The sequence below is a fragment of the Chiloscyllium plagiosum genome, chromosome 5, assembly GCF_004010195.1.
Source record: "Chiloscyllium plagiosum isolate BGI_BamShark_2017 chromosome 5, ASM401019v2, whole genome shotgun sequence".
In the NCBI taxonomy this organism is placed as follows: domain Eukaryota; kingdom Metazoa; phylum Chordata; class Chondrichthyes; order Orectolobiformes; family Hemiscylliidae; genus Chiloscyllium; species Chiloscyllium plagiosum.
This window is the reverse complement of record NC_057714.1, coordinates 110,784,588-110,803,900: the sequence shown is the minus strand read 5'-3', so window position 1 is coordinate 110,803,900 and position 19,313 is coordinate 110,784,588. Positions and strand designations below refer to the sequence as shown.

At 44.7% G+C, this 19,313-nt stretch overlaps 1 protein-coding gene across 4 annotated transcripts in view; it reads right to left on the bottom strand.

Annotated features, from left to right (window-relative positions):
• Nucleotides 1-19,313, bottom strand: part of LOC122550139 (sodium channel protein type 2 subunit alpha-like) — a 188,908-nt gene that overhangs the window by 50,122 nt on the left and 119,473 nt on the right. Inside the window, exons 6-7 of one of the 4 annotated variants that reach the window (XM_043690780.1) lie at nucleotides 18,161-18,283; nucleotides 14,034-14,156 (exon numbers count right to left, since the gene is read on the bottom strand). The exons of 1 other annotated variant lie outside the window; for it this stretch is intronic. In XM_043690780.1, the coding sequence (XP_043546715.1) occupies nucleotides 14,034-14,156; nucleotides 18,161-18,283 (246 nt within the window). The remainder of the gene's footprint in view (nucleotides 1-14,033; nucleotides 14,157-18,160; nucleotides 18,284-19,313) is intronic. 2 more of the 4 variants (XM_043690782.1, XM_043690781.1) reach the window with 2 other exon arrangements.

Genomic DNA, 19,313 nt, shown 5'->3' with positions numbered 1-19,313 from the left:
AAGAACGCTCACTGTTTGAAAATCCAATTGGAAAGTTTTGTTTAATGAGAAGACAAGGTCAACAAGGCACGGGAGGGTAGAGAAAGTGGTCAGCAGCTAGTCATTAGGCTTTTAGTTTGTCATTTCATTCCAATCTCCAATTATTCACTTCAATATTGCTGAGGGATAATGCATGAAATATTACAAAGCACACCTGCTTTTATTCCACAGTTTTCTTGTACTTTGCAAATAGGCCAATGGATTAAAAATTCACCATTATCTGATCGTAGAGGGAGGCCTTTGCGATGGGTTGAAACAATGGGATTTTGGTAGGCAGTGTGGACCTGACCACTTTCGGAAGCACTCTCACATGCTCATCATTGTGTAAGTATCCATCAATCCACCGTAAACATGAGGGCAATAACACATAACATACAGTTCACACCAATATAAATGCTGACACTGGTACATGTACTGCATACCATTACACAGAAACCACACGCCATCATCTAACATCTACTGCTCTCCAGGCTGAGACTGTGCTGTCTGATTTTAGTAACGGAGTGTTTACCAGGTGTATGTATGTAATTCCTTTGCCATTGCTCAGCAAAGAAATTAGCAGTACAATTTAACCAAACATAGTTAATGTATTTGTTACTAACATCAGACAGTGCAATTTTAGCCAACAGATGGCTTCTGCACTTGATGCCAGTCTGCTGAGTCCATCTCATCATCATTCTCAGATTGCCATCTCCACTGCTATGTTGGCCACACAGTCCAACTACAGAACACACATGGACAGAGCTATGCAGTACCAGATGTGCTAACTGTCAGCTTTCATTAGCAGTGTGCTGTATGTTTCAAAACACTATTGAGATGCACAGATTTGTATTCAGGGAATGACAAGCAGACATATTTGTTATTTACACTCTGTGAAGAAATCATGACAATCCTACGAATCCTGAAATACCACACACAAATATACACACTAAGGAAGCCAATGAAGTAGCCTTTGGCTCTACAATATTTGCATGTGGTATGTGTACCATGTAAACTGACAACTCTTATTTATCACTCCTCCCTCAACATCTGGTTAAACATCCTTTATGTTAATTGCAATAAATTAGCCTTTTTTCTTTCTTTGAACTGAGCATTTGCCTCAAAGCATTACTGGGGTGTTTTTCCCAATCGTTGCTGTGATCCCATGGTGGTGTGCATTCCTTGGTGTGAAGTAAAAAGATTATGTCTCAAGTGTTTGTTATTTGCTGTAGCCCTGGCTATATAAACCGAAGCAATCTCTCATTAGCAGATCCAATGGATAAATGAACCCAATGAGAATTTCAACTCAATCTCCATTACAAATCTTGAAGGAGATTACACTGATCTGTAAAATACAGCCAGAAGATTTCATTGATTGAAAAGTGATTGTTACTTGTGCTCATGGTAAGAGAAAAATAAATACTTTCTTTTTAAACTACTTGTCGTTGAGCCCTGTTAGGTGTCCTATGAGAGACTTGTCAGTTTGGGTTTTAGATTAATCTCATATAATGAAAGTTATATGTACTGTCTGCCTGTAAGTTTGTACTGTAGCTAAAATAGTGAAAGTTGCTAATTCATTAAAGTGTCAAGGCAGAGATTTTGCACCGTTTAGTTTTGGCTGAAGGTTCAAGATGTCGGAACAGTATGTGTGACTGTTGGCACTTTATTGTGGCCATATTGTGAGCTGAGACGGTCGAGACAGTTTTCGGATAGAAAGTTGGTGTTGTGTTGGAATCCCCTCATTTCTGAGTCTTTCTCAACAATATCACTTGTCATTCTGTAATGAAACAGCAATAACTGTGTGGGAGGCTAGAGATCTGTAAAGTTTCATTAACAGTTTGTAGAGAGAGAGAGATAGCGAGATGCTCAAGTGGATATGCAAAGGTTATATATCTACCCTGAGAAAAAGAATGGTGTAACTGTGGGTGAATTGCAGGCATTTGGACTTGGTTAGTCCCAATCAAAGGATAATGTTGCAATCCCTTTCTTTAGTTTATTGGATTTAAAATTGTAGTGGTTGTAACGAGGTGAGCCGGGGGGACCCCATAGAATCTGAATTCCCTGATTGGGGCTGTTAACCTGTTCCAATCAGGGAGCCCTGGCTGAGAGGAGTGTCAGGGGTTCTGCTCACTCTGAGAGCTGGCTCTGAGGGAGCTGGATCAGGGTCAAGGACTCTCCGTGTGTAAATAAAGGGTGACTTGGTGACGGGGATACCAGAGTTATTTCAAAATTTACTTTTGTAATTGCAGCATGTGAAGTCTCTCAACAAGAGATCCATATCTGGGGAATAATGGTGTTCAGGTTGGCCCTTAGCTCGCAGTGCAGGGATTGCTGCTTAACTGGTATCTGACAGTAAAACCCACCAAATCCTCACTGCTATTTCAAAGCAGGAATTATTATGATAAATTACATTGGAGATGTTTATCATTCAAGGATATTTGTGGCTAATAGGGGCTTTAATTAAGACTCCTGCAAAGGTTTTACATTTCATTGACTGCAAGTGACCCCAGCAGAACTTTGTTTCTCAGTTCTCACAATGAATGAAACGGATTTCCTGGACCACAGGATTATCTGATTATAAGTTGCCACCCCTCTTGCAAATTACCCTGGAGTCTCTGGGAATTAATGTCCAGTACACCCAACGGATAAGTCAGAGCAATGATGAACTTATCATATTCTTTGTTGAATACTACGTTTTATTGCTTACTACAGCATTGGGCGTTTTGGGTTGGGAAACGGGGGTAAATACAGTTTAATTGACAGTCACAAGTTGTCCAATTGTATCGAGTCAATTCGTTTTCCTATTGGCTGTGAGAAAGTGGTGAATCATGGGATTGGATATGTTGGCTGACCAATGGCAGGAGTGTGGGAGTGGAGGACTGGGCAGCTGGAGGTCACGTGATGTAACGCTGAGTCTGGAGAAAGCGTGGAAATGAGTGGGACAACATTGTATATTTGCATTGGAACTCACTCAGTGCTCCACTTATTTACACGAATTAGTGCAGAATGACTAAATTTCCATCGCCTTTGGAGTTTGACTGTAAGTGGTTAGCAGAGAAAATATCATGAAACCAGTGCGTCCTAGTCTTATCAGCTGAATTCTGTTGAGTCTCTTGACTTGAATGAGACATATGGCTTCATTTACAAATCCATGCAGAACTCAATAACATGCAACATAAACCATTTTACCACTACGTGGCAAGAGTGGATTCAGTGTCAGAAGCAGGCCATTTGATTCAAAGCATCAAGACCCATTGGTTTCGTTAAGACCCCAATAATTCCGTCCCCAACTAGAGAACAAATCCCAGGGCCTCACAATGACAAATATGTATTGAACATATATTCTGAAAGGCCATTGTTGGTCATGTAGGTACTGATCCAATTCAAAAATCAGTCCTGAGTCTATACTCCACGTAACTCCCCATAATATAGTGCAAAGAAACTTTGCAGAATACTTGTTCAGTTATCAGAACCATTCATAAGGGATGCCAACACCCCCAGGCAAATTAATTAACTAACAAATAATCTCCAGCCAACCTCGAAGAAAATTTCATCGAGAATAAAAAAGACACAATCCTTTCTTTATTTTCTTCGAGTGCTGTCATTCACCAGTGATAGACCTGTTGAAAATAGGATCTGACCATCAGTAAAGGGCAGTTGATGGTCCACCACAAAGATGGAGGTGTCAGCTGGCCAATGGGTTGGCATCAGGGGACCATGTGAGTAAAACCCCAGGCATGTGTCCAACCAGAACTGGCAACCCCAAACAACAGGCTCAAATTAAAATAGCTGCCGGTTACCCATAATGCTTTGATCATTGATCCTGCCAGTGGACACAAAAAGATGACTTATTATATATCCCATTTTAAGGCGGCATCCAAACTAAAGCAGAGCAATTAATTTTATCTAAATGTTACAAGAAGAGATAGACTATCAGCAAGAGCCCAAAATTCCCTGCTACTTGGTGCATTCAATGGGTATATAGTAAGTTGCCATCGTCTTTTATCAACATGCTTGATATGCTGGAATATCGCATGCGCTGCACATACTATTGAAGACTTTTTTAAATTGAGGGAGGGATATTGTTCTGACAAAATGGAAGACAATCTCAGGGCATTAAAAACACATGAGAGGGTTACCTTCTCACAACTTTGGGAGACAATACATGTGTGTATTTTTTTGGTTTGTTTGTAGATAATACTTATAACAAAGTTTATTAAAGGAGACAGTCAAATGATGATGTACAAGTGGTTAAAATGTACAATCCTATTCTCTTGGAAACTTTAGTTTTGGCTTCTCCATATTGGCTTCAATCTGGAAGTGGATATCTGCTGTTGATCATTATCTTTTAGTTGCAATCAATTACACACAATATACAGCCGAGAAATAGGTCTTTGACCCAACTAATCTCTGCTGGTGTTTATATTCCACATGAATTTCTTCCGAATATATCTGCCTCAATTCTGTTCTGCAGCTTATCTGTCTAGCTCTTTCTCTTTTAAGTATTTTTCTTTTTGGAAATATCCAAGATACTTATCTCATGCTGTCCCTTTAGTACTTAGCTCCACGTTCTAATCACTCAAAGACATCGCTTCTCATTTTCCTATTGGATATATTCATGATTATCTTGTTTCCAAATTGGAAACATTCTCTCCCCTTCTACCCTGTCCAATCTATTCATATTTAGTTGTTTAGTGAATTAGTGATTCCCTCTAGTGCTCCTTAAATGGCTCTCAGTATCTTCCAGGTTTCAATAAGCTTTAGGTTCAAGCTCATTCTTGCACAGAAGCTATCTTTTCCAAGATGTAAATCCAGGAACGAGTACAATAACGTAGAGATTGGTCAGCTGTGTAATAATGTGTTGGGTCAATGGATTAGGGCTGCATTTCTTCCAGGCCTCAGTGTTTTCAATCCTGAACCTCCCCTTAATATCTCAACAAGGATGTGGTTGACATCAGCTAGTTCCCCTCCGTGAGGCTGGGGAAACCTGAGGATCAAGCAAGGCGGAACTCGCACTCCTGTGGAAATGGAGGATTCTGGGAGTGCCTGGCACATCTGAAGCAGACTTAACACCACTGGCTGATGATGTTCCGTCAGAACAATTCAAATGAAAGAAGGCAGGTGATTCTGATGCCATCTCCGTCGATGCTGCCAGACCTCCTGAGTGTATCAGCACCCGCAGCTTTTTGCTCTGACACTTATCGAGATGGCCTGCCCAAAGTCCAGTGATCTTGGGGCCGCAGCTGCGCCGGATTCTGGGTTTTCCAAGATGGAGGATGGGGCGAGCTGTGTAATCAGACCTGGCTTCAAACTGGCAAACTGTGTATGATTGTTCATCCTGTAACTAAACAGCTCAGCAGAGGCCATGTGCACTTCAAGCCTCTGTGACTCCGATTGGTGTTGGAAGACAGGCTGGTCTGGAAATGGGGGATGGAGTGGGGATCTGGGACTGAGAAGAACAGCTATAGCAATCAGAGGCTCGGGGTTGGGCGTTGACCAGTGGCCAATGCAAGCCTGAGTTTTTAATGGCTCTATTGCCTTCTGGATTTCCAATCAGATAATGACTTTTACCTTTTTGTGGTAGTGACCACAACTTAGCCTTTTCATAAAGGGAGGATAGGTATTAGGCATCTTATTACAGAGGCAAAGACATCAATGCTTGCTTGAGGGCTAGGGTTTGGTACCTCTTGATGCCCATAATAATAAATCATGCAGACATCTCCCTCACCTCACCAGTGACCAGCTATTGAGGAAACCTGCAAATCAGACAAGTTACTAATAATTTAACTGAATATTGAACATGCCTGGTTTGCAGACAGCAAGGTTTAGGATACTGTTCATATTTATAGTCTATTCGATAGTTAAAACTCTTACTGATGCACTGTGACTGAGAACGGACTTTAGGAAATCTCAGTAATGGCGGTTGGGGATGGGGTGGGTTGCTGCTAAGACAGGAAATGGTCGGAGAGGCGGACTTTTGGGAGAACACCGTGTAATGGAGGAGCAAGTCGAAAGCAGGAAAGACTTCCCTTCATCCCCCATACTTTCCCGCCTTCCCATGAACCTGGTGTTTATATTGCGGAAGGTCAGGGAATACTCCCATCCCAATCCGCAATGCCACTCTGGGAAAGCTACATGGAAACGAGAAAAATAACAAGTAGTGTTAGAAACAGGATGAGGCCACTCGGTCCCTCAGACATGGGCTACCATTCGTGGCTGATCTGCACATTCTCCCTATCCAGCTGCATGGGTTCCAGCCACAATAGCTTTGCCTAAAATCCCTCTTTGTTTCCAACTGTCTTTGTGAATACAGTCAATGGAGAACTGTGTCCTCACTGCTGTTGGGAGTTACACTCTAAAGAATGAAGAAGAGAAAGAAACCAACACTTCAGACTGACATAAAGGGATTTTGCGAGCAGAAAGAAACCTGAGGGTGGATTGGAAGAACTGCTAGGCTGGTTTGGAATACACACAGGAGAGGGTGTGGTGTATGCACTACTTTATATATATATAATATATATATATATCTGGTCACCATGGTATCTCCTGGAGAAATATCACCTGATTCTGGCAAAGTGAATCCGACAGGAATGACGACAGTTTTCTCACCCAAATGCGGAGGTGTTTTTCTTTTCTTCTGTCAACGCTGGCAAGCTGTTTCTTCACTTGAAAGGATTCTCACACCTTTGCTATGTCTCTACTACCAACTCCAATAATGTTCATTACCACACCCGAAATGGGATGCAGTCACCAAAGAGTTAAAAAAAAAACCCTCTTCTCGAGGTAACACGAATCTCTTCACTTTGTTACAGCGTTAGACAATTGGAGTAAAAAGATACCATATCAGATAAACAGACCTTCAACTTTGTCCATTAAGCAGATGCATTAGCTGGCAGATGGGTCTGGATACAAATGTGAGAGACCATCTACATTTCAGATAATGGGACAAAACCTAGCATTTGTTGATGGGGTCCCTTGAAAGAAGCTGGATAGATGCAAAAATTTGAAATCCTGTGATCCATTAGAGAGCAGAAGTTTCCAGCAGGTACCTTATTAAATACTGACAAAATGCTATTATTAGACTATGGCGATTTCAACTAGCCTTCTGAGTATCTGAGTCATATTGCCACTGACTGATCTTTGACAGAATATTCTTATTTATTCAGAACAGTGTGTTCCAAAAAAGAATCATACTGGACACAAAACATTAACTCTGTTTCTCCCTGCCAGACTTGCTGAGTTTCTCCAGCTCTCTCTGTGTTTGTTTCAGAATTTCAGCATCCGCTGTAGTTTGCTTTATTTCTTATCCTTGTCGCTGATTCGCGGGAGTGCGAGGAAAGAGTAAGGCACTGTGGAAAATCATGAGGGGCATGGATAGGATAGATAGACAAGGTCTTTTCCCTGGGGTGGGGGAATCCAGAATGAGAGGGCATAGGTTTAGGGTGAGAGGGGAAAGATATAAAAGAGACCTGAGGGGCAACATTTTCACACAGAGGGTGGTGCATGGAGAGATTGGCTGCCAGAGGAAGTGGTGGACACTGGTACAATTACAGCATTTAAAAGGCATCTGGATGGGTATATGAATAGGAAGGGTTTGGAGGGATATGGGCCAATTGCAGGCAAATGGGACTAGATTAGGTTAGGATATCTGGTCGGTATGGACAGTTTGGACTAAAAGGTTTGTTTCCGTGCTGTACACCTCTATGACTCTATGACTGTATGACTGTATGAGTGTGTTTAACAGACAACCCGAGCCAACACAGTCATGTGGGGCAGAATAGCCTCCTCCTGTACACTAGGGTTGGGTCGGCACTGAGCAGAACACTTGCAGCTTGGGAGTTTGACCCATCGGAAAAGGGTGAGGGAAATAGAGGAATGGATCCAAATTTCCCCTGTATTGGCAACAACTGAGAAAGTGATCATTAACACAAATGGTCAACTCAATGAGCGCGTGACTGGGGAAAGCAATGGGCTGTAATTCAGGTCACTCCCTCCTGACAGCTGACAAAACAAGAACATCATATACTGGCACAGGATAACGGCTCATTCTGTTACCATGCAGGAGTAAACGACAGACACGTCACCTCCTAGCTGAGCCAAAGTTATCACCATGGACTCAATGTATCTGTGAATGAGTGGACGTCTTCAACATGGGGAGATTAGGGACATTTAAGTGACTGTTGGATAGACACATGGTAGATAGTACAATGAAGGATATGTAGGTGAGTCTGTTCTTAGAGTAGGTTAAAAGGCCGGGACGACATTGAGGGCTGTTCTGTCCTATGTTCTATGTAGCATTTGTAGGCAGCAGTGGCTTGATGGTGGAAAGGCAGAAGACATCTCTTCCAAGAGATTAACTGACTCTGCAGTCATCACCTTTGCAGGCGCAGAGATAGAAATGTGCTATCACCCCTGAGTTGCCTGTAGGCTCTGGGGCGGGGGCAAGTGTGTATCTAAACTGTGGAGAATGTAAATCTCACCGGGGTAGCACTGTTTCCATCTTTAGGGTGCTCCAAAGTACTTGCCAGCTTTTGACATTCCCTGCCAGTGTAGGTGTCTGGCAAAGTCCCAAAACCAGCCAGGAGAATACCGTCAGTTCCTCTGTTTTGAGTGCATTGACTGAGGGTTAGAAATTAGCCAAGGCCCTTCAGGTCTAGCCACTGGATCTTCCATTCGGTGGAAATGTCAAAAGCCCATCAGACTGCAGTTGGATGGAACCAGTCCACATTCCGTTCAGTGACATCGCTGTCAAGCATGACAAATATAAGATCCAGTCAAAAAGTGCGGTGCTGGTAAAGCACAGCAGGTCAGGCAGCATCCGAGAAGCAGGAGAGTCGACGTTTCGGGCATAAGGCCTTCATCAGGAATGAGAAAGAGTCAGGAAACAAAGTAAGGGTTAATGATGTTTGGTCTCTGAATTTAAACTTTAGTGAGATCCAAAGTTAATACGGGACGCTAATCACAGAAAAGGGGCTTTGTGTTGGTAAATCTATTGGAGAATGATTTTCTTTTGCACAAGCAAATAATACTATAAATTATATTTACTGAAGTTCCGGGATTTCCCATATATTTATTGTAAACATTTACTGTAGACATTCTATTAAATCCTTGGCTGCTCATATCCATTGCAATTTCTATTCGACTCTGTAGTCAATACAAAACCTGAATCATGTTCAAAGGCCCCAGGGGTTTGTGACGATTATTTTGCAATTTAATAATACTACTCAAATGCTTTCAAATATTTTACACACGGAAGCACAACTATGGCTCTGAATGATCTTTTTCCACTTGAGTTAAGTCTTTCCTCCCATCCAGAGCCCTGAGTTTGATTTTCACATCCTCCCCCCCACACCCTTACCGTTGCATTCCAATAAAATGGAGCTCATCATTTCAGCTCTGCTTTTCGAATTCCTTATCTATACTTAGGTCCCATTCAAACCCCCGTGCCCATGTTCAGCAGCCTCGGGTCTGGTAATTTTGAAATATTTCTTTTCCAAATTCCTCCTGGGCTTGCCCTTCGCTATCTCTGAGACCTCCTCCAGCCGTACGAACCTCTGAGATACCTACACTCCTCGATTTGTGATGTCTTCCTCGTGCCTACTTTTCGCCTGGGCAAGCTGTTGGGTCACATGTCCTGCAAACATGACTCAGCAGTGGGAGTAGGCCACTCAGCCCCTCCTGCTATTCAGTAGGATCATGGCTGATCTGTTGGTGTTTCAAATTACATATTCCCATCTACTCCAATGATCTTTCATTCCCAAAAAGAGTGGATCCAGTGCTGTGTTTACAATATTTAATGGCCGTGTATCCACCACCTTTTGATGCCGAGGGTTCCAAAGTAACACAACGGTGAATGAAAAATATTCTCCTTATCTCTGTCCTTAATTTTAAAACTGTGCCCCCCAATTTCTGGACTGACCCACAAGGGGAAGCATTTTCTCCATGTCCACCTTCTCACAATCATTCAGGATCTTAAATTACACCCCTCGCTCTCTTCTAAATGCTCGTGGGAACAAGCCCAGCCTGTCCAAACTATTCTCATAAGACCACCCACTCGTATTAAGGGGGTGGCACAATGGTTAGCACAGCTGCCTCACGGGACCTGGGTTCGATTCTAGTCTTGGGTGGCTGTCTGTGTGGAATTTGCACGTTCTCCCCATGTCTGTAAAAGGTTTCCTCCCACAGTCCAAAGATACGCAGGCCAGGTGGATTGGTCATGGGAAATTGCTCCACAGTGTCTAGTGATGTGTAGGCTAGGGGGATTGGCCATGGGAAATTGCCCCACAATGTCTAGTGATGTGTAGGCTAGGGGGATTGGCCAGGGGAAATTGCCCCATAGTGTCCAGTGATGTGTAGGCCAGGTGGATTGGTCATGGGAAATTGCCTCATAATGTCTAGTGATGTGTAGGCTAGGGGGATTGGCCAGGGGAAATTGCCCCATAATGTCTAGTGATGTGTAGGCTAGGGGGATTGGCCATGGGAAATTGCCCCATAATGTCTAGTGATGTGTAGGCTAGGTGGATTGGCCAGGGGAAATGCAGGGTTGCATGGCAGAGGGTGAGTGGGTCTTGGTGGGTTGCTCTTTAGAGGGTGAGTATGGGCCATATAGCCTATTTCCACACTGTAGGGATTCCACGATAATTGAGTAAACTTCCTGTGGACTGTCTCCAATTGATTTATGTCCATATTTAAAACAAGGAGAGCAAAACTACGAACAGTTCTAATGTCTGCTGATGTGGTTGGGTGCCTATTATTGTTTAGGGGAGTAATTCTAGTGTCAAGGCATCTAGTCAACCCCAAGAGAGGAATTTTGTCCCTTTGCTCAATGTTCCTTTGGGCCATCTGAGATTTCCTAATGTAAGTTGGAGGTCAATGAATGATCCTGGGCAATACCTTGCCACATAGGGTGGCATGGTGGTTAGCACTGCTGCCTCACAGTGCCAGGGACCCAGGTTCGTTTCGAACCTTGGGTTACTTTCTGTGTGGAGTTTGCACATTCTGCGTGGGTTTCCTCCCACAGTCCAAAGATGTGCAGGTTAGGTGATTTGGCCATGCTAAATTGTCCATAATGTTCAGGGTAGGGGAATGGGTCTGGGTGAGACCCTCTTTGGAGGGTCGGTATAGACTTGTTGGGCCAAATGGCCTGTTTCCACAACATAGGGATTCTATATTTCTTTGCATTTAAAAACAAGTTGTTGGGGATCACAGTCAGGAAGCTTCCCTTCCCTAATCCTGAGGCTGACTGTACAAACATAACCACCTATTCCAGTGATGACAAGCTTGTCTTGAGGAGAGATTGAGCAGTTTGGGCCTAACTCACTGAGGAATGAAAGGAGATCTATTTGAGGTTGTAAAATGTGAAGGACGGTTGACAAAGTAGATGTGGAAAGGATATTTCCTCATGTGGAGCAATCTGGAGCGAGACGTCACAGCTTCAGGATTCAGGTGGCAGATTTAAAGCAGAGATGAGGAGAAATTACTTTTCTGAAAGGGTCAGGAATCTGTGGAATTCACTCCCTCAGAGTGTAATGGATACCATGACATTGAGTAAATTTAAAGGGGAGGTGGGACAGGTTTTTAATGAGTAATGGGGAGCAGGTAGGAAAGTGAAAGAGACCGAGAATGGATCAGCCATGACTGGGTTAAATGGTGGATCGGCAAAATCGACGTTTCGGGCAAAAGCCCTTCATCAGGAATATGATGAAGGGCTTTTGCCCGAAACGTCGATTTTGCCTGTCCTCGGATGCTGCCTGAATTGCTGTGCTCTTCCAGCACCACTGATCCAGAATCTGGTTTCCAGCATCTGCAGTCATTGTTTTTACCACCTAAATGGTGGATCGGCTCAGGGGGCTGGATTGCTTACACCTGCTCCTAATTCTTATGGAAACATAGAAAATAGGAGCAGGACTAGGCCTTCAAGCCTGCTCCGCCATTCAATGAGATCATGGCTGATCATCCAACTCAGTGTCCTGTTCCTGTTTTCACCCCATATCCTTTGAACCCTTTAATTCTAAGACTAACTCCGATTTCAAAACACTTAATGAATTGGCCTCAATCGCTTTCTGTAGCAAAGAATTCCACAGGCTCCCCACTCTTTGGGTGAAATAATTTCTCCTCACCTCAGTCTTAAATTCCCTACCCTGTTTCCTTCAACTTTGACCCCTGGTTCCAGACTTCCTGACCATTGGGAACATCCTTCCTGTGTTTATCATGTGTAGGCCTGTGAGAATTTTATAGGTTTCTATGAGATCTCGCTCATTATTCTAAACACCTGTAAATATGTATAACTGATCCAGTCTCTCTTCATATACCAGGCCTGCTAATCCAGTCTGATATGTTCTTATCAACCACTGCTGCAGACATACGGTTTGATGCAAGCTGTGTTTGCAATCGAACCTGGGACTTATCCTGTAGTGTTTCTCAAGCTGTAACATTTGCTGAGCTAGTGGGAGCTATCATCCTCTGGGAACCTGATTGGAGTGGAGCCTCACGCTATTTCAAAATAGTTAGATCTGAAGCTTTCAAATTGGAAACACTTTAATCCATTAACATTTTGAAATGCCACCCGCTCTTCCTAAGAGATTCAGCGACACAGTATGGTTCAGTCTCGGGAGCAATATCAGTTGGAGATTGACATCTGCAGAAACAGAAGCAGAAATTGCTGGAAAAACTCAGCAGGTCTGGCAGCATCTCTGGAGAGAAAGCAAAGTTAACGTTTCGGGTCCAGTTCTGAGGAAGGTTCACTGGACCTGAAACATTAACTCTGCTTTCTCTCCACAGAAGCTGCCAGATCTGCTGAGTTTTCCCAGCACTTTATTCTTGTTTCTAATTTGGAGTACCCATAGTTCTTTCTGTTATTATTATTATTATTATTAACACCTACAGAATGTGGTTTGCAGATGACAATGACTGAAAAATTTCCCACAATGAGAATTAGTAATTGTAGAAATTTCCAGCAAATGTTCCAGGGTAACTTCCCCAGTAAACATGGGTTTTGAATTACCTTTGAACACTCCCAATATCGCTTTGGAAATGGCAACCAGGAATAAAACTCAACATTGAGCTGCATCTAATGGTACCACCACAATTAAGCTGGTGGTTCTCAGGGGATACAGCACTTACAGACATAATCTTGGCTTGTCCCTCATTCCCAAATCATAGAGCAGAGAGTTACCAACTTACTTGTCGCAACCAGTAACAAAAACCTGTCTTCAACTCAGCTACTCAATGCTGTCACCCAGTAATGCTAACCTACCATGCTAACCTAAACCAACGGTCAACCAGGAAAGGGAAGGGCTGGAGTGTTATGCCATGGATTCCCTGCTGCTACCAAAACTACAAGAAATAATCCAAGATGGTGGCAGAGTCATCTGCTCCACTCATTCATTGTTTTCTCTTTTGTTTTCTCTCTCTCGTGTTTTCTCTCTCTTCCGTCTTTTTCCTCTTCTGCCAGCGGCCCGGAGCAGAACGGGGAATGTCAGCCCGGAGCAGAACGGGAATGTCAGCCCGGAGAGCGGGGATGGCCAGTGGCCTGGAGCAGTACGGGAATGGCCAGCGGCCTGCAGCGAGGATGGGTTCTGGTAGGGGAACCATTGGAGCCTGGTCAGACCATGGGGTGGCCCTTTTAGAAAGACTGCAATGTCTACCTTTTTAACTTGATTTCTTATCTTCCAAAATTATAAGGTGTATATCTGTAATGAACTGTAACTCTTTTCCTCTGTTTTCTCTGGGTTTTGTATTTAAGATTCGTACCTAGGTACTTTGCGTCTAAGATGGCATCGTGTGTTGGCGACATTGTACATTTTTCACTGTACTCCTGTTATTTTTATCACCAGAGTGTACGTGACAATAAACCTAATTCTAATTCTAATTCTAATTCTAATTCCCAACCTGCTAGGGGTTAAACTACTTGACATGCAATTGTATCCATTTTGTCGGATGAGGAATGATACGTAAGGGTGCGGTTTTTACCCGCCATGCTTCAACCACATGGGCTCTCTTTCTCTCCATCTTACCCTCATCCCTTCAAATCGTGACAAGGCTCTTAATGGTCTCAAAGCTCTGAGTGTCCGAAGAGATTTTATGGGAGCTAGTTCAGCGTATCCCAGGGCATTAGCCGTAAGGCTGACTACAGAGACCTACATAGAAACACAAGAAAAGACGAGAATCCATTCCATTATCAAACATCCTACCACTCTGCTAGGACCCCGGCAGTGGGGAGTTTGGGTGATATGCCTGAACAGCAGTGTCTCCCTCTTGGGATGGTCCACCTGTAAAGCAATGTATATTGGTACCTGCTGGAAGAAAAGCATCAAATCTTTTTTTTCAATTGCTGGTCGGTTGCGTTGGCTGCCCACAGAAAGAGAGTGTTGTTTTAGCGAAGGCACCAGCAGAGTCTGAGCTACAGGTTTCTACATGTTGTTTCATCTGAGCACGAGCGATTTGGCAAATCCTCTGACGGGGAGAAAATGTTTCCACCGACAGCAAGGGTCAACTCATAAAGGGCATGGAGCATGGGATTTATGACAATTTGGTAACAGAATCAAGGGGAGAGAGGAGTTCAGTTACAATCTGGACTGTGCTGCCTGAAAGGGGTGTTGGACACAAATTCAGTAGTGAGAGAAAGTGAGGACTGCAGATGCTGGAGATCAGAGACGAGAGTGTGGTGCTGGAAAAGCACAGCCGGTCAGGCAGCATCTGAAGAGCTGGTGAGTCGACGTTTCAAACATAAGATCTTCATCGGGAACGTCAGGAGTTCCTGATGAAGAGCTTATGCTCTAAACGTCGGTTCTCCTGCTCCTCAGATGCTGCTTGACCGGCTGTGCTTTTCCAGCGCCACACCTTTTGACAAGTTCAGCAGTAGCTGTCAGTGGGAGGTGATAGCCTAGTGATATTATCACTGTTATCTGAGGGGCCTTGGGTTCAAATCTTGCCACAGCATTTGAATTCAACTTTTTTAAAAAATCTAGATTTAAGAGCCAAATAATGTCAATTGTCAGGGAAAAAAAGAAATCTGGTTCACTAATGACCTTTAGGCAAGGAAACTGCCATCCTTACCTGGTCTGGCCTACGTGTGACTCCAGACCAGGTGATTCATAACTGCACTCTGGGCAATTGGAAATGCTGGCCAGAGATGCCCCCATCCCATCAATGAATAAAAAGAAGGAGCTGATATCCACTGGGAAAGGGTTCCATTTCCAAGGCTATGGGAAGACAGGTGTAGTGTGGGGTGAATTGGAGAGCAAAGTGGAGCTAAGCGTTATCAGATGATCCACGATCCTGTTGAGTGACAAAGCAGACTAGATGGGCCGAATGGCCTACTTCTGCTCCTGAGTCTTATGGACAGCCCTCACAAAGAGCCGATGCAATGGGCCGAACTGCTTCCAGCTCAGATCTTGTGAAGAATTGGACAATTAGCAATGGGGATATTCTCGGTTACATTGTGGGTGGGTGGTGGGGTTGGGCTCCCAAACTATGGGCTTCCAACCTCCTGCCCAAACCACGCCCCCCCCCCCCACTTCCCCAACCCAGAGGGACAAGCAATTAAGATTGTAAACTCTGGGGCAGCTGTGCAGTGGAGACTCAGCTCCAACTGATTGATTGATTGTCACGTGTATCGGAGTACAGTGAAAAGCTTTATTTATGAGCAGTACAGGCCGATCATAGTAACAGCCCTGGGATTGGCTGCAAGGTCTCTTTAAATGCTCATATTTTAATTTTATGCTCTGGGTCTGAACGAGTCCAAGGAACTCTGAGATCGAACAGCGATGCAAGGTGATCAGGGGCTTGGATGTTATCTTCTGTGTCTGTATCCCCAGCCCAGCCCACTCCCCCGACCCTCTCACTCCAATTTTCATTCTTGGTTTACACCGAGTATGAGACATTAAAAATAGGGACATAGCAGTGAAATGTCGGAGAAGCGATATCCGGGGTTTTATCAACTTGACTTGCCGTGAATGGTTCCAGCTGCTCTCTGGGGTCTCCCCTCTCTTTGATGTGGAAGAACCTTTAAAAAATGGACGAGTAGGACCATGGCCCCAGCTCAGGGATGCTGCTGTCCTCAAGATCAGGTGGCTAGTAAATCAATGGCAACTGAATGGCCTCCCAGTGGGTGAGCATGGATCCCTCTTTACTGCCTGTCAGCCCCTCACCCATCCCTGGGAATGGAGGTAGTCCCACAACTGAACTGATGGGCACTGCCTCACACCTTAGGGTGGACTTTATGAGGTAGATTGGTGCTCAGGGAGTGGGCCTGCCCATTTTAGCTCAGGTGGTAGCACTGATTGTTTTAAGGCAATCCATTCATTGTTGGAATCACAGCCTTAGAATTAGAGGGGGTAAATTCAGAACAGAAATGTGGAGATATTTCTTCAGCCAGAGAGTGGTGGGCCTGTGGAATTCATTGCCACAGAGTGCAGTGGAGGCCGGGATGCTAAATGTCTTCAAGGCAGAAATTGATAAATTCTTGATGTCACAACGAATTAAGGGCTACGGGGAGAATGCGGGTAAGTGGAGTTGAAATGCCCATCAGCCATGATTGAATGGCAGAGTGGACTCGATGGGCCGAATGGCCTTCCTTCCGCTCCTATGTCTTATGATCTTATGGAATCCTGCCTTAGACGGACCCTCTTTGACGAGGCCAGGAGCTGCATCATCGCTGGCTCCTCAGATTGCCCAGGGGGCAGTGCAATGTCAGGATTCACGACGAGGGGTAAAATTCAAGAGAAAGAGGGCAGGATTAACGGTAGGTGACAATGACCTGGGGGGGTGGGGGTGGGAGTGGGCATGAATGGCTCTGCTAGGCCCTGAAGGCCCCTAACTGAAGTGCCTTATTCCTCCAACACGAGGCCATGTTGAACTTTCCTCACCCAGCATGCTCCTTCCCTACCGTGGGAACAATGCTAGCTTAAAAATGTGTTGCTGGAAAAGCGCAGCAGGTCAGGCAGCATCCAAGCAGAAGGAGAATCGACGTTTCAATCACTTTCTCCTAGTACAATGCTAGCTGTCAATTTTAAATCTGAGATTGATAAGCTGTGGTCTAGCAAAGGTTTTGGGGCCAAACAAAGGTGTAGGGAGTTGGGCGAGAGATCAGCCATGATCTCATTAAATGGCAGAGCTGGCTCAAGGAGCTGAGGAGCCTGACCCAGTTCCTATGCTCTTAATGAGGTGCTCCAGCAAGGGCAGGAATTCCATCCCACTCCCCCCCCCCTCATTCCCAGTAAAACGTCAGGACTCGGGATCACAATTTCAAGATTGCCAGCATGAGAGCTAGGAGCGAGATGAGGAGAAACTTCTTCAGCTGTTAGGATTTGGAATGATCTGCCTGGGAGAGCAGTGAAGACAAATTCCATTGGAGGTTTCATAAAGAGGGCTGGAGATATATTTTAACAGGATGGATCTAGAGGGGTAAAGAGATAGGGCTGGAGAAAGGGACGAGTTGGGTAGCTCTGTCAGGAGACGGTACAGACAAGATGGATCGAATGGCCTCCTTCATTACTGTAAAATTCCATGAGTCTAGGTTGGGAGATGGGAAAAGCTGACAATTAGAAAGCGGGCCAACACACCACTGTATTTCATGAGCACAGTCTCCCATCTCCGAACCTGTAGGTGGGTGGCAATGTCAAATCCAGTCCCTTGCGGCTTAGTTAGTTCAGGAAGAAGTGGGAGTGAAATGTCATCGGCAAAGCTAATTGCAATCGGGGACAAGTGGATTTATCCGGAAAATCCTTCAGGCAATCCGAGACCTAAATCAAACTGAACTGTGTCAACATCAAACAAGCAGCAAATCCACGGAATGGATCCTAATGCTCCTCTCGAGGTTGTAGGAGAGTGCAAATAACAGAGCTGCCCACGTCGCATACGAAAGTCAGGTCTAATTTAGTGCAGGCTTTTTGAAAGATCTTCCAGGTCTTTTATGTTTACAGTACAACATGTATCAGACTGAAGTTCAGACTCGGCTTGGCTTTAGGCAGGTGTGAGACAATATTTCTGAGAGGAAGCGCCCGCTCAAAAAACTGCACGGAGGAAAGAAAGAGCCTGTTAAAGCAGACGTGAAAGTTTCTGTGCCTCCCACCAAGTGTTAGTATTTACACAGGCATCATCATTAATATGGTCATAGAGCTACAGATACAGTTGCCCTTACCCTCATGCCTTCAAATCTGGATAAGGCCCGCAGTGGCCTCAGTGCCCTCAGGGTCCTGAGAGATTTCATGGCAACAAACTGGTCGTAACCAAGAGTCTTTGTCAAAAGGCAAAGAACAGAAATCTGTGCAGATTGAATGGAATGGAATTGAGTGGTTATCTACGTACAGTCGGTTCACACGGTTAGGTGGAGACACAATACAGGCCACATTGCAGCATTCAATAGTTACCAGAGGCTCTGGATTAACTGCTAAATTAGAAACTAATGGTGCCTTTTTGACGAAGTGACAAATTAAAAAAAAAACCTATTGGGTCACCAATAACGGATTAATGTCAGGGTAAGACTTCTTGGAAGTGCATTGTTTTTACTCGTTTCTGACTTATAAAGAGCCACTCCAACACATCGATCGGTTGTTAAAGCCGTGCAGGGTAATATTTGTCCTTCGGTCTGAGGCTTCCATCTGCCTCTTGTTGCCTGCAGTACAAGCCAGAGATGGAGCCCAGCCCCTCTTGCTGTCACAATTCTCTTTTCCAAAGGTAAGGGTGGACATCCTGTGTGTGTGGGATGGGCTGTGATCAATCATCCCAGCATGCAATGCCCCCAGCGCAAAGGCTCATGGTCGTGAAGGGCCCTCTGAGGGAGTTAATTCCTGACATGTCCCCATCACAGTGAGCAAGTCTTTGCTCTGGCTCCAGCCCAGGGCTACAAATTACGGGATTAGACCTAATCTTCGATGGCAACCATCTAAACTCAATACAGAACCTTCAACAAGTGGGGTAACTCTTTAGTTCTTGTTCAGTTTTCAAGGAAGGTAAGTTGTCCAGCTGAGGTGGGGATGGGCTATCACTTTCACAGCTTACTCAAAGGATGGGGTGGGGGAGGAGGGGGCTGGGTATTGGGGGGCACTTCAGACAGTGTGGCTTTCCCACAGCACCGGCCGGAAATCTGTGGCCCATTCCCAGGAGGGGGATTTGAAGCCACAACGTTCACCATGGGGCGAGAGTACAGCTCTCCTGTGACAGGAGCTGTGGGTTGCGGATGTCCGGTTTCAGCTTTGTCTAAGGTGAGAGGTTTGTCCCCCTCTCCCTCTCTGCTGTGTTCACACCAGAGTCATCACACTGGTCAGCACTGAGCTGCAGAACAAATCGACCTC